Source organism: Syngnathus acus, chromosome 11 (genome assembly GCF_901709675.1).
Source record: "Syngnathus acus chromosome 11, fSynAcu1.2, whole genome shotgun sequence".
Taxonomy (NCBI): Eukaryota; Metazoa; Chordata; class Actinopteri; order Syngnathiformes; family Syngnathidae; genus Syngnathus; species Syngnathus acus.
This window is the reverse complement of record NC_051096.1, coordinates 7,680,102-7,694,591: the sequence shown is the minus strand read 5'-3', so window position 1 is coordinate 7,694,591 and position 14,490 is coordinate 7,680,102. Positions and strand designations below refer to the sequence as shown.

At 44.4% G+C, this 14,490-nt stretch overlaps 1 protein-coding gene across 1 annotated transcript in view; it reads left to right on the top strand.

Annotated features, from left to right (window-relative positions):
- LOC119129875 (CUB and sushi domain-containing protein 3-like) overlaps positions 1-13,577 on the top strand; it is a 140,824-nt gene extending 127,247 nt beyond the window's left edge. The window contains 19 exon segments of the mRNA XM_037263228.1: positions 723-896; positions 2,266-2,321; positions 2,323-2,440; positions 2,871-3,056; positions 3,472-3,645; positions 5,047-5,229; positions 5,292-5,468; positions 6,737-6,916; positions 6,991-7,164; positions 7,239-7,412; positions 8,916-8,989; positions 9,130-9,241; positions 9,335-9,514; positions 9,839-9,898; positions 10,379-10,537; positions 10,625-10,761; positions 10,965-11,055; positions 11,129-11,264; positions 11,447-13,577. Of these exon segments, the coding sequence (XP_037119123.1) occupies positions 723-896; positions 2,266-2,321; positions 2,323-2,440; positions 2,871-3,056; positions 3,472-3,645; positions 5,047-5,229; positions 5,292-5,468; positions 6,737-6,916; positions 6,991-7,164; positions 7,239-7,412; positions 8,916-8,989; positions 9,130-9,241; positions 9,335-9,514; positions 9,839-9,898; positions 10,379-10,537; positions 10,625-10,761; positions 10,965-11,055; positions 11,129-11,264; positions 11,447-11,606 (2,705 nt within the window). The 3' untranslated portion in view covers positions 11,607-13,577.
- The last annotated feature ends 913 nt before the right edge of the window (positions 13,578-14,490 follow it).

Sequence of the window (14,490 nt, the reverse complement as noted above, 5' to 3'; positions counted from 1 at the left end):
CGAGACGTGCATGAATCACAGTTTGGCGATGCAAATTAGTCATAACTGAGTAAATAAACTAGGGCTTTGATACTCAACGCAGTACAATATTGCGCAGCCCCTCCGATGCCCCCCTGACAGAAGTGGTGCTAATGAACAAAATGCTAGTTGCTAATTACATGAATATACTGTAGCGGTACAGTTCTTATACGTAAAACGTTTGGGAAAACAAGGCAATGCGATTGTTTGATAGCATGCTTCATATTTAGCACTCCAGGTAGCAAACACAGAATTGATTATCATAGCGAACAAGCGTCAAATAAAACCGATGCCGTTCGTGTCGCAATCATCAAATGCGACCGTGAGGAAATTCTATGTAAACAATGCATTTCATCCTCTCTCATTAGCTGCCCTGATGGAATCGAATGTGATCGCTGCAGTTGAAAAGGGCGAGAAGCCCAAACCCAATTAGGCAAGCCATCTTCAAAAGAACTTTTTTCCCCTCCTTGATCTGGAATCAACACCAAAAAAAAAACACTACTTTTGGGCCAATTGACCGTCTGAGCCTTTTTAAACGGATACATATTTGAAGTTTTCGATAAGGGCGAATAAATGATGTTAAGCCTCAGTATGAGAAGCGATTGTTGGTTCCATAAGGTGGCCCGAAATCTTGGTTCCCTCCCGTCCTGGCAAATAGGCCTTGAATTTCGCTGAGTTTTGTCTATTCTGTTTTTATGTTGCAGCCGGGCACTGCGGCATCCCCGAGGGTATCGTCAACGGTCAAGTGATCGGGGAGAACTTTGGTTACCGCGACACGGTGGTCTACCAGTGTCTCCCCGGCTTCCGGCTGATCGGCTCATCGGTTCGGATCTGTCTCCAGGACAACCAGTGGTCTGGCCAGCTTCCCATCTGCATACGTAAGCGGAAAAGAAACAAATGATAAAGCTCATCAAGAGCCTCGGAGGCTGTGTCTCCATGACGACCTTTTGAGCCAAATGACTGCCGAGCTCTTGAGACAGCACGCGGCTATGTATACATGGCGCTCCATGCACCACGACACGTTGTCATAGGAATTATTTCAATTCAGCAAGCAACTTCCTGTTTGTTTCTCCAATTGCAAACAGACTCCAGTTAAGCACTTCTGTTTTGTTTACATGTGGTGTGGAAGTGATCCTAGGTCGCCTTGTATGGCTTCTCAAATTGAGGTCAGCAGGCCACAACTTCAGGCTCCTCAAAGTAGTCTGTAATCAATTATGTTTATTATATCAATTATCCTAAAACATTCCCAAAAAGATGGTATTTAGGGTCGCACGGGGCTTCCACATTATTGGGAGACCTGCTGCAACTTGAAAAAAAATAATGCTAATAACCCAAAAGCAATCTTTTTTTTTTATTATTATTTTGGAATGTAAATTTGTTCTTAGTGGAACATTTTATTGTGCTTGTTAATGCAAGAATTCTCAAGGCCCAAAAATTGGTTTGCAGGCAAATGATCTTTTAATTATGGAGATCAGTGGCGCGCACGCACACACGCACACACACACACAGACTAGTGCTTGTGTGTCTGATGGAGTTAGATTGAATTTGTATGCACAAACTTTTGATTCTCTCCGATGAATTAAAAACACACACACACTCGCATTCTCTCCCGTCCTCTCTCGTCAGCATTCCATGCTCGTTTCCTTCCCCATGCCATCATCCCCCTCCACTTCCTCTCTCCTCCGACTGTCTCCTCATGCGAACGTCAAAAATAGCCTCGTCAGCGCCGAAACTTTTAAAGCAGCCCTATTGAATCAAGCTAAGGGATGAATAATTACCACGCCAAACAACACAACACGACACTCAAAACCAACACCTGGGGGGTTGTCGAGGGACAATATTTCCTAAAATGACACCCTTAAATTGCCCGTGAGACCCTTTGCCACCGTGTACGGATGAAGGAGATGAATGTCTATGAATCACCGCCATGTGAGCCTTTTTTTTTATGCTCTTCCAGACATCAGTACTTCAAGCTGCCCAATTTGTTTTTCTCGCCAATGAATCAATCACGTTATCGAAGGAGAAAATGTTTAATGAAAAGCTCCAACATTTATAGCATGCTTCTGAATCACCACCATGTTTCCATAACAACGAAACTTGCTGCTTAGTCGTTTGCTTTATTTGGACATCCTGAAGTAGGGTATATTGAATCTATTCTGCTCTAGCACATGTCTCTACTTTTTTAGGGATTCTCTATTTTGGTGTACGTTTTCCTCACGCGTTTGTTTCACGGTCCTTCCCTTTCAGCCATCAGCTGCGGCCACCCGGGCAGCCCTATCTACGGCCGCACGGTGGGGAACGGCTTTCAACCTCAACGACGTGGTCAGCTTCGTGTGCAACCGGGGCTATGAGATGGAGGGGCCGGCCCGCGCCCACTGCCAGGCCAACCGTCAGTGGAGCCACCCGCCCCCAACGTGTAAAGGTGGGGAGAAAAGTTGAGTGTATTCAACCCTAACTGTACGTATGACCAACAATTTGGGATAAACCATTGCTTATCATATCACCCTGACCTGTCAAATTATATTGATGAGATGGCACCTTGACAGCAATGAATAGTTTCAGCAGATTGTTTAATGCCACTCCCAAACAAAGTGAGTTTGACCAGACCACATAACTTTGATGAAAATATGTTAGCCTAATGCTAACACACGCTGCAAATGGCCATAGAGAGGCTCATAAAACTAGCATTGACATTGCAGTGTTGTAACTCTTTAAGCAATGGGTATTTGAGCACAAATATTATACACAAAAATAAAAAAAAATAAAAAGAGAATTATGTAAAGCGAACGAGAAGTGAGCCTGTCAGGTTAATGCCAAATAACACATGCTTTCGTCTGCGTTTGTGTTTGTAGTGGTCAACTGTTCGGACCCCGGCATCCCGGCCAACTCCATCCGTCAAAGCAAAATCGAGCATGGCAACTTCACCTTCGGCACGGTGGTGTTCTACGACTGCAACCCGGGCTACTATTTGTTCGGTTCGCCTGTGTTGAGCTGTCAGCCCACCGGACAGTGGGACAAGCCGCTGCCGGAATGCATCGGTGAGAAACGCACGATTCAGTCAAGGCTGTGGAAGTTTTTTCCTCATATAAAAAAAAAGAACATTCTTCTCTCCGATTAATTTAACCTTACTTGAATCAGTTTGACATTTTTCTAAACAAAAAAAAATGCATTTTTTTTGAAGAATTCAAACCCCTCATGAAAACAGGTGATAGCAAATGTTCTGAACCCTGCTCTGTTCTTTTTATCACTCGACATCAAAATGAAGACAACTCATGTAAATTTATTGCCTTTGCGTCAGTTTTTGGGTGGAAAAAAGCCAAAGCGGTGACACTTGCCATCATTGAAATGTTATCCTCGTGTCCTGCAGCCATCTTTTTCCTTTTAAGCGCCATCAATCAGCTTCTTTACAGCCCTCCCCCTCCTCAATCTCTCTCTCTCTCTCTCTCGCCCCAGTTGTCGACTGCGGGCACCCCGGCTCCCCCCCAAACGGCGTGCTGAGCGGAGATAAGTTTACGTTTGGTTCGACGGTTCGATACTCCTGTCTGGGGGGCAGGCAGCTAAAGGGGGAGTCGTCCAGGATGTGTCAGCTCAACGGGATGTGGAGCGCCCCCATGCCCTTCTGCTCTGGTAAATTAAGAAAAGAGCACACACAGACACACAATGCATCCATCAGATCAATAGATGGAAAGGATATAAATGGATGCACTTATTAAAAACACACTTAAACTGATGAAATTGCATTTTTAAGGTATTGCTTAGCACATGTCAGATGATCATATCACTTTGAGTTAGCCCAAAGAAGACTCTCTGGCTCTCACAGTTTTCCACATAAGAGGTTTAGTGTGCTTGCTTCAAGCACTTTGTCACTTCCAGTTGCAGTAATTTTATGTAACAAAAGTCTGCTGGCTTAAGGCTAACATTGAATGTGACAGGAAAATGGAAGTTAGCTTAGATGTAACATTTTTGAAGCCACGTGGAGCATCAACACATACATACATCTTCAAACCTTTCTCCTTTCACCCCAAACTATGATCACATTATTGGTTGATGATCACATTTTTGCAATTTGTTTAGTTCAGTGTGTCCTTAAGAAGTCTTTGAATTGAAATGTTTGGCCTTGATTGCAGCTAAAATAATAACAGGTTGGAGGTGGCTGATAACTAAAAATATGTACGCTTTTAATTAAGCTCAAAAGGCACTTCTCAGGGTTAGACTCCATCACATTCGTTTTCTGCCGCTTTTTCAGTCAGCCTGAATTTCTATTCACACGCAATACTACTTAATGCACTTGCATAATGGATGATCTTGGCAGTGTTGTATCCGTATCGCTCGTAAAGCAAACAAAAATGCACTCAAGGAAGAAAAAAAAAAACTCTATGTTGGAATGCAAATCATATCTTTGGCCCTGAAAATGAAAAATGTAATTTGGCCCCTGGAGTTCCCTTTGCTTCCATTTAATGGAATTAATGGACAATTTTTCATTGGCTGGTCTGCATGCTGACTGATTTTGTCAGTGACTAATGATAAACAACAACATGGATGGAAAGTTTGAGCTTTTTTTTAATTAATTTAATGTAGTCATTGGAGGACATGATGCCGTCCTTCTGTACAATGTGAACTTAGCCACAAAGTTGAACTTGCGTTGAGATGGCTTTGTTAGCTCCAATCAACTCGCTAAGGTCAATATGTGAATACTAAGTCATGTGATAAAGCAACAGCAGCAAGAAAGTAACATTTGTCATTTAAATTGCGTGCGTGTCTGTGTGATACATTTATGTGTATGCCTAAAAGCATCCACGCACATTTGTCAGGCAGAGTTTGCTGACCGTGCAGTACTCCAAGGACAAAGCAAAGATCACACACACTCATGCTCTCACACACACAAACACAAACTTCAGCCTCAATTTAAGTATATGAACGCACGCACACTTGATGCATATTTTTTAAATGTGATATTTTAATATGAGGGCCCATCAAGGATTCTACACTTGACTGATTTAGAATTTTTTTTTCCCCCCCGCCGCACAGGTGACATAGCTGGCTCCTGCGGCGATCCGGGCATCCCGTCCCACGGGTCGAGGGAACAGACGGATTTCCGTATCCGCTCCAAGGTGTTCTTCAGCTGCACGGAGGGCTACCGACTGATCGGCTCGGCCGAGAGGATGTGCTTCCCCAACGGGACGTGGTCGGGAACGCAGCCCTTCTGCAAACGTAAGAGGAGGACAATAGAAGGCATAAAACTGGGGATAATACTTCATTTGTTTATTTTCCAGCCATCCAGTGCGGTAATCCCGGTACTCCCAGTAACGGCAGAGTGTTTCGACTGGACGGGACCACCTTCTCCCACTCGGTCATCTACTCCTGCATGGACGGATATCTGCTCTCTGGCGCCACCACCAGGCTCTGTCTGGCCAATGGGACTTGGTCAGGAACGCAGCCCAACTGTACCAGTAAGAAATTTGATACGTATATTATTGATTTCTATTGCGATTTGCAGTGTTTTTATTTGTGAATGGCTATTTAAAAATTCACCCATTCACAGATTTGGACTCATACCAAAGAGTTGTCTAATATTTAAGTATTGCTTTGGTGCCATCTTGTGGTATCTTGGCGCCATGTTGAAGTGAGGTTAGGAGCTAGAAATAAAAAAAATAAAAAATGATAGGTTTTTTTTAATCACATGAGAAATGAAAAGGAAAAAACACAGCAAAACAAAACATGAATAAAAAGTTAAATGTCTCCTGCAACAAAAAAGAATGCTCAATTGCTAAATGAGCTTTCCCGCTGTTCTTGTTTTGTTCCTGCCTCGTCATTTAAAGTGAAAGGTGCCTTGAGGTTCAATAGCAAGCTTTATGTGTTGCTAAAAGGAAATATTTACTTTTTCTTTGCAGTCCTGCCAAGCTGCTGATGTGTGATCATTAGGCTTCCTCCCACTTCCCAAACGCACTTTAAATTATTCCCGTCTCTGAGTAATGGAACGCTCCTCGGTTTTTCCGTGCCGCTGCCATTCACGTTGAAGAATGACGCGTGCAGCTATGATCGGTGTTTACTTAAGCAAATTGGCTTAATGAACTTGAGAAGAGCAAATGTCAGAAGACCTTCAACAGTAAGAAGACATGTTAACAGGGTGGGAAAAGATGTCAAGATGTATAGAAGAGCTGGAAGTGAAACATGGTACTGAAAAAAATGGATCCAAGTGGAAAACACATTCAACATGGCCACAAAATCATCAAATCATTTTTAGGGAAAAAAAAGAATTTGCAATGTCAAGTTTTGAGAGTGCCATTTTCCAAAGTGACTTATCAAATCACTTTTTTTTTATAAATTAATTTAATACATTTAGTAAAACTTTATGAGGACTTAAACGGCCTCTGATAGAACAAAAGGTTCCCCACGCCCGACTCACAGGAAGAAGATGACAGGACATCTATTAATAGTCATGTACGCATGCAGTGGCAGCTTTAGAGGAATTCCAAATAGCTATTAGGTTATGAAGGACAGGACTTTATAGGTACAGTCAAGGGAATGCTAATATGATTCCAAAGGAAGACCCAAGACAACCTCGGCCGCTCCCAGGTGTCGCTTCATTTGAAACCACTAAAGGAAATGAGACACATGCTAATACGGGTGGACTTAACAGACAAGGCCCTAACCCGACCCGTGCTCCGAAACCTAATCGTAAGCCCAATCGGTTTTTGTTTTTTTTGCAATTTCAAAGTGATAAACTGCGGCGATCCCGGAGTTCCGGCGAACGGCCTTCGCTACGGCGAAGACTTCACCATCGGCCAGAACGCGACCTTCCAGTGCCAACCCGGCTACAGGATGGAGGAGGACGGCTCGCCCGTCAGGATGTGTACTCAAAACGGGACGTGGAGCGGGAACATGCCCATATGCACAGGTACCGGGTGCAATGTCACAAAATTTGGCCAAATGACTTATCGCTGTATACAATTGATATCCCCCCCCGTCTAGCGGTGACGTGTCCAACTCCCCCCGCCGTCAGCAACGGGGTCCTGCAGGGTAGCGACTTTGAGTGGGGCAGCAGCGTGACCTACAGTTGCTCGCCGGGCTACGAACTGTCCTTCCCGGCCGTGCTCACCTGCGTGGCCAACGGGAGCTGGAGCGGGATGCTGCCGCAGTGTCTGCGTAAGCCCGCCACGCATTTCACTCGCCATGCAAAATCAACACAGTCTTGATTGTGTTTGTTTTTTCACATGCAGCCAAGTTTTGCGGCGACCCCGGGACCCCAGCCAGCGGTTCTCGAGAGGGTCGGAGTTTCATCTACCAATCAGAAGTGACCTTCTCCTGCTCCCCGCCGCTTCTTCTGGTCGGCACGGCAACCAGGCTCTGCCAAAGTGACGGCAGCTGGAGCGGTACACAGCCTCGCTGTATCGGTACGAATTTTGCTTTGTGTTTTCAAAATGATGAATGCAAAACTTTTGTGACGCTTAAAGGGACAGAAGTTTGCTTTGCTATGGTTTTGAATATATTCAGGTGGCTTCCAAATGACTGTGTGGGTTTGTCACACATTATTTATGTTTGGCTGCGGACGGCTTATTCCGATTTATTTGTCGCTCAGTGGGGAGCCGTCGGCTATCGCGGCTAACGCCGCCGTCTCATGTCCCTCTGCCTTAACGATCAGGGCAATTAAGGGCCCACCCAAATGTGTCGCATTTTGCAGGCTTTCGCTCCCGGTTAAGCCGGCCGCTGTTCATCAAAGCGCAAGTCACACAGACGCATCAAGAATAATAATGACAGAGCACTAGCAGCGGGATAAAAGACGGGTCACCGCTCTGATTTTCTATAAAGACGTATAGTGCCTGCTTTTTTTCTTTTTTTTTTTGCACATTGAGGAGTAATTTCAGACGAAGTTGGAATCAGTCGATGTTGGCCTCATCCTTGTTAACCTAGCTTTAGCTGCCCGGGGTCATAGACGTGGACATCGATTTCCATTTGTTGTTTTCATCATGCATTTTTCCTGAAAGTGTGATTTGTGGAACAATTAGACAGAAAAGATGGATTCTGGATAGATGGATGAATGGGTAGTTTTATTAACAACCTATCCTAAGTATTACTTTGGCACCCTCTTGTGGAATCTTGGTGCCAAGTTGACATGAGGTTGCTCGCCAGTTGACAGATGTGGAGCTCACGATCAAGCTAAAGTCTTTCTCCTTCTCTCTCTCTCTCTCTCCCTCTCGCCAGTCACTAAAGATTATCACGACATTAAAGGGGCTGAATTAATTGGTCGATGCTGGCTGAAATGAGGTCTAGTGAGGTACACGTGAAAAAGTGAAAGGCCTCTGCTATTGAGTCAAGGGCCAAGCTTGGCGCGTCACTCTGCACACAGGCGTGATTTGCGAGGAGGTGCTTCAGCGTCAAGTACGCGCTGACTCATTATGCTGGAGTGTTGCTTTAAACACGCACATCACATACACTTAGGTGACTCCAAGTAGAATGTTGGGACAACTTGATCAAATCTCAACACATGCTCACACATAAAACAAACAGACTTCTGAATAAAAGTAGGAAAAAGGTTAAGGGGATAATGGTGAGATTTGATTTTTGGTCAGTGTGAGAATTGACTTGGATTTTTTTTTGGTGGACCATTAGAGTTTTTCCAGTGGATGCGAGAGATGATTTGTTGAGTGTTTTCGATGAGTAAGAGGGTTTTTTTTGTGTAAGAGGCTTTTGGATGAGTGTGGCAGATAAATGTTATTTTGAGCATGTAAGGCACCTCATAGCTTTGCTCACCGCCACCTCCTCTTGCCGTTTGGCTTTGCGACAAAGCTCTGCTGCTCCCTGCTGGTGCGCCGGTATGCAGCAGCCCCTGTTGCCATGACAACAGAGGACCAGGCGGAGAAGACCGAGGGCGTAACACTTGTGCTCCTTCTTTGCAGAGCCGACCAAGACAAGCTGTGACAACCCAGGAACGCCCAGATACGGATCCCTCAACCGTACTTTTGGATTCAAGGTAAGACAGTGAACCCCCATTTTCAGACACAAACACAATTGTTCAGTTTCCACTTTAAGTATACATTGATAAATATAAAAAAAGAGAATGAAACAGTGTATATTCAAGCATCAAAATGTATCTTTTTTTGTCTGTCCCAGGTGGGCAGCATGGTGTCTTTCCAGTGCCAGCCGGGTCACCTGATCCAAGGCTCCTCCTCCAGAACCTGCCAGCCCGACCTGAGATGGAGCGGGATGCAACCAGACTGTATACGTAAGAGTCCCATTCATCGCCATCCTGTCCCCTCCATCTTTTTTGTTGTTGTTGTTTGTCTTACTCTTCTTCCCGGCTGTCACCTTGCTGCAGCACACGCATGCAAGCAGCCCGAGAGCGTGCTCCACGTGGACGTGGTGGGCATGGACCTGGCGGGCTTCGGCTACACGCTGGTGTACAGCTGCCAACCCGGCTACTTCCTCGCCGGGGGTTCCGAGCACCGGGTCTGCAAGAGTGACGGCACCTGGACCGGAAAGATGCCGATATGTCGCGGTAAAATAAAACATTGAAGTTAAAATATTAGAAAAGAAAAAAAAAAGTAAATCAACTGAATTATTACAATTTTTAAATTCGAATGCAATAGAAAAAAAAACATCAGCCATGGATTGGCTTTGTGTTGCCTGGCCTGCAGATTTTCCCCCCAAAGGCTTGATGAGCAATTAGCTCCAATCACATGACCAGCACTGAATTCTGATTTTGTGCCGCCTGCGTCAACGGCACATTAAGCCCACATCTGGCACACGACCACATTTTCGATCATTTTCCATGTCGTCAGTGGGCGCCAAATGTGTATTCATGTGCTTTGTGTGCTTGCAGCTGGAGAGAAAAAGAAAACGGTGAAACCAGCAACGGGAACGCCGAGCCCCAAACTCAATGGTTAGTCTTGATTCCTTTTTTGCACTCCATAGCGTTTTGTGCACAGCCCGCAGCCGAGCGTGACCGCCGCTCACTTGTCCGCCGGCCATGTTTGTGATATTAATTTCTCCAAAGGTCACAATTTTGTCGAGGCGCTAAAGGCTTTTGAATGTGAAGTTGCAGCTGTAACAAATGTTCCCGTTTAGCGCCAAGTGCTAGCGACGTCTGCCGCATGATAAGTGACTATTTACATCTACACTACATCAAAGTGCATTCATGGGGTTGACGCGGGGCCGCTTTTTACTGTGTTGCAGCTACAGTGCGCCAATATGAGCAATATAAAATCTACCTATCTACTTGAAGCTGCCTCCATTTTATTCATCAATCTATACTGAACTCAACTTTATTTATAGAGCATTTTAAAGCAACCCGAAACAAAGTGCTGTACTGTATTGAGCATCATAGCGCATCTTTGAACCTTTTTTTTTCTTTCTCCCGCAGTCCCCGACGACGTTTTTGCCCCCAACTATATCTGGAAGGGCTCGTACAATTACAGGGGCAGGAAGCAGCCCATGACGCTGAGCATCACCAGCTTCAACGCCAGCACGGGCAGAGTCAACGTCACCCTGAGCAACGGCAACATGGAGCTGCTGCTATCAGGCATCGTTGGATAGATGATATATTTGATTAGCTTTGATTTGCCGTTTTCATCTTGTCATTCTTCTTCTTGTGTGTCTCCTCCTCCAGGTCTTTATAAGACCTCCGAAGCGCGTCTGCTGTTGCTGATGTACCACGTCAACTACGTGCAGCAGGGAAATCAGCTGAAAGACTCCAGCATTTCTCCCGCCAAGATCATAGAAGACTCGTGGACCATGGACGGATTTGTAAGAACCGACGTGATCGTAGCCGAACAATTCATCGATTATCGTTGATGAATCGGTGCAACTTTTTCTAGTTTCAACTGTGACTAGTATACCAGAAACTGCAACAACTCGTGATCCCAAAGCCACGAATAATTTCAAACTCAATGTTATTAACATGAACGCTCGTGTGCATTTTGTCAAATTTGATTTATTTACCGTTGAAGGTGTCGGCCGAACCCGACGGGTCCAGTTACGTGTTCCAGGGCTTCATTCAGGGAAAAGACTACGGACAGTTTGGACTCCAGCGACTTGGTGGTATTTTTCGCCAAATGTCTCGATGCTGACGATGATGATGATGCTCAAGGCTAACTCCCCGCTTGCTTTTCAGGACTGAACATGTCGGAGAGTCAGAATTCACATCCGCCTCAGCTGGGCACCAACAGCAGCTCAGTGGCCATCGCCATCCTGGTGCCTTTCTTTGCGCTCATCTTCACAGGATTCGGCTTCTATCTTTACAAACAAAGGTTCGTACCAACGAGTGCATGGATTTGTACGTGCCTGGCTTTCGCAAAAAATGCATCAAGAGTTGCAACAAGCTTTTCAACCGTGGCTGAAATATTCCTGGCATCTTTGGGTATCGAGCATCCCTCGTCGGCGCTTTGTCTTACGACTCTTATTATTCTTTTTCGATTCTTTGGGTACACAGGACCACACCGAAGACCCAGTACACGGGCTGCTCGGTCCACGAGAACAACAACGGGCAGGCCGCCTTCGAGAACCCCATGTACAACACCAACGCCAAGGCGGTGGAGGGGAAGGCGGTCCGCTTCGACCCTAATCTCAACACGGTCTGCACCATGGTCTGAGGAGCTGGAACGGAAAACGCTTTCCAGTATTCCCACAGGTCTCGGTCGCTCCGTCTGGAATCTCGCATTGCGGAGAGTAGCAAAAGTTTCTTATTACACAGGGGGAAGCGAAAAAAAAAAAAAAAAAAACTCATGAGCAAAAGAAGGGATGAGGGCAGCCCTGGAGACGGCGCCCTTAATCCTGAGTGAATGGCGGATTAAAGTCAAAAAGGGAGCCCGGGCCCCAGTGGAGCAGATGAGAGCAGGAGGAAGGAAGGCTGACTCACGGAATGCTTAAAGCACTTTCTCATTGCGGTGGACGGAAAGGCCGAGGAGACGCAGACAACCCCGAACTGAACTGCAAGTCGATTAAGCGAATCGTCTAGAGAGCAGCAGGGGCGGTTAAGATCTTCAAATCCCCTCGTAGCTAATCAGAGCAAACCTGAAACTCAGTGGGAGCTGTTTTCACAATGGGAGCCCGATTCCAAATAGACTCCGATGTGAGGCGGACTGACAAAAAAGACTGAGAGAGAGAGACATATTCCGGCTCGAGCACTTAAAGCACATCGGACAGGAAACGCTTCCTGTCTGCCTCGGAGAACTTTGACGTGATGAGTCTAGGCGGAGAGCGCCGTTGGAACTGAACCCCAAGCGGGCCTTGGCGCCCCGCCCTGTCAATGTGGGCCGCCGGCGCGGTTCCGCTGTGATCCTGCACTCCGCGAGTGCTTCCTTCTTTATTTGTTACTTACTACTGCAGAATCTTCTGATCTGTAAATCTATTGCGAATATATATATATAAATATATATTCGGGAGTGGTCACCACCTATATTTTTGTGCTATATATTTGCCACGGGGGCGAAGACAAGACGGATAATGCAGCAGATTGCCACGTCTGGTTTAAATATCCGGCCGACTACCTATTCTGTTTTTCTTTCTCCCCTTATTTTCCTTCATGGAATGTGAAGTCGCACACTTTCATGGCTTTTTGTGACGATTGAAATGAGATGAGCCCTTTTCACTTGATTTCAGTGTCCTCTGAGATATCACACTTCTGAACTCAGTCGTCTGTCTGACTTGTTTGATTGTGCTGAAATTTGATGTGTTTGTAGTAGGACTTGAGACCTCAACTTGGAACTTTATGGTAAACAATTGGATGCCCAGTGGACTGGTTTTTTTCCAACTGTGCATTTCAAGAAACACAAGCCTTATTATTTCAGCCTGGTTTTCTTTGTTCACTTGTGGTTGTTTCCCATCAAAAATAAATTTGGCAGGTTTATTCCGAGGTTGCAACCAACAGTCCCCCCCTCCCAAATTGGCCAGTCAACATGTTCATTTGTGGTCTTTTCTTTAATGAGTGCCAAAGTCAGCATTTAATTTATTTATTTTACTTTAAGATGCTGCCAGGAGGACATTTTGTTGGCAGTTCTGTTCTTCCACACTCATCTCGACAGTTTGGAGTGATTGTTGTTGTGTGTGTTGTTGTGTCATCGTGGTTTTAGTTGTTGAGTTTTCACAATGAATCTGATACAGTGCCTACCAAAAAACAAACATTTTTGGGGATCCCACCTTCTACACCCACTTATCCCACTTTCAAATGGTATTTTATCACCGCCACAAGCTTTTCCCAATGACTGCAATAAGATTGATTGGAAGGAGCCCCCACCCCCTTGCCGGACACTCAAATTATTCCCTGTTTGAGAATAAAAAAAAAAAGAAGAAAAAAAGAAAAGAAATTATGGTTTAAAAAAAATATATATACCCAACTAAACAAAGTGTTTTGTACAGAAATATATTTTTATGATGAGAATATTTGTAAAATGTAATGACTCTATTATGTAAATTTTCAATGCAACGTAAGATTAAAAAAAAAAGGCTACTTGCTTTTGTAATTAACATGATTTGTTTTGTTTTTTTCATTGTGTGTTGGGATGGCGCCCGGGTCTATTTTTTCAAAGGTTGATCTTGCTGTTACTCATAAAACAAACGGCGGAGACAGTGTTGCTATCTTACCTTGAGATAGTCCCCAAATTTTGGCCTGTTCAATTTCTGAGGTTTTATCACCAAAAATGCAACATTATTTTATTGCATTTTATTTTTTGTTGCAGTGGCTTTTCAGACCTTGTTTTTTTATAGCCTAACTCCCAAGAACTTGAGTTAAAAAAAAGTTTAATAGTCACAATTTGTTTTCTTCATCATATGCAGAAACTTGGTGCTGCTTCAGCTGTGAAAAGGATTTAGAAATGTAATGTTTGACTACTTGCTGTGACATGATTATTTCTTCCATTCATATTCACTTTAATTATGGTGAGGCAAATTTGAATAGCCAATGTGCAACGTCAGTAGTGCGACGAGTCACGCTGTCAACTTGGCAATATTCGACATTGTGTGATGACGTCAGTGATAGCGCAGAATTATTTTTCGATATGGCTCTCATGTCCAGTTCGAAACGACGCAGCTTTTCGTCTTTGCCAAAAAGGTAGAAAAGTTCAATATTTTACCAAATTTGACAAAGAAACATTTGCTAATTGCTTCCGTGTGTTCCACAGGTGCTTTGCTTGTTGCAATTACACTAACGGCGTTTTTCCTTTTCTGTTTTTTCGAGGCTCTCAATGTCACCAAAATTGTGCTTGAATGCAGGAACACGTCGTTAAAGTTCATACTTTGGTGGTGCTGTTCTTGCAATGTCGGATAAAGTCTTATTAGTTAAAATATCATATATTTAACAAACAGACATTGTGGACACATTTTTAACGCTACCAGAAAAGCTGACACCTAAGCAAATAACGTCAATGGACTGTTGAAATGTTTGTTAGTATTATTTAGTTGAACAATATCTAAATATATGTATATATTTAAAATTGTGTGCTTTAAAATTTCACATACAATTGTGTTCAAAGTTTCCAC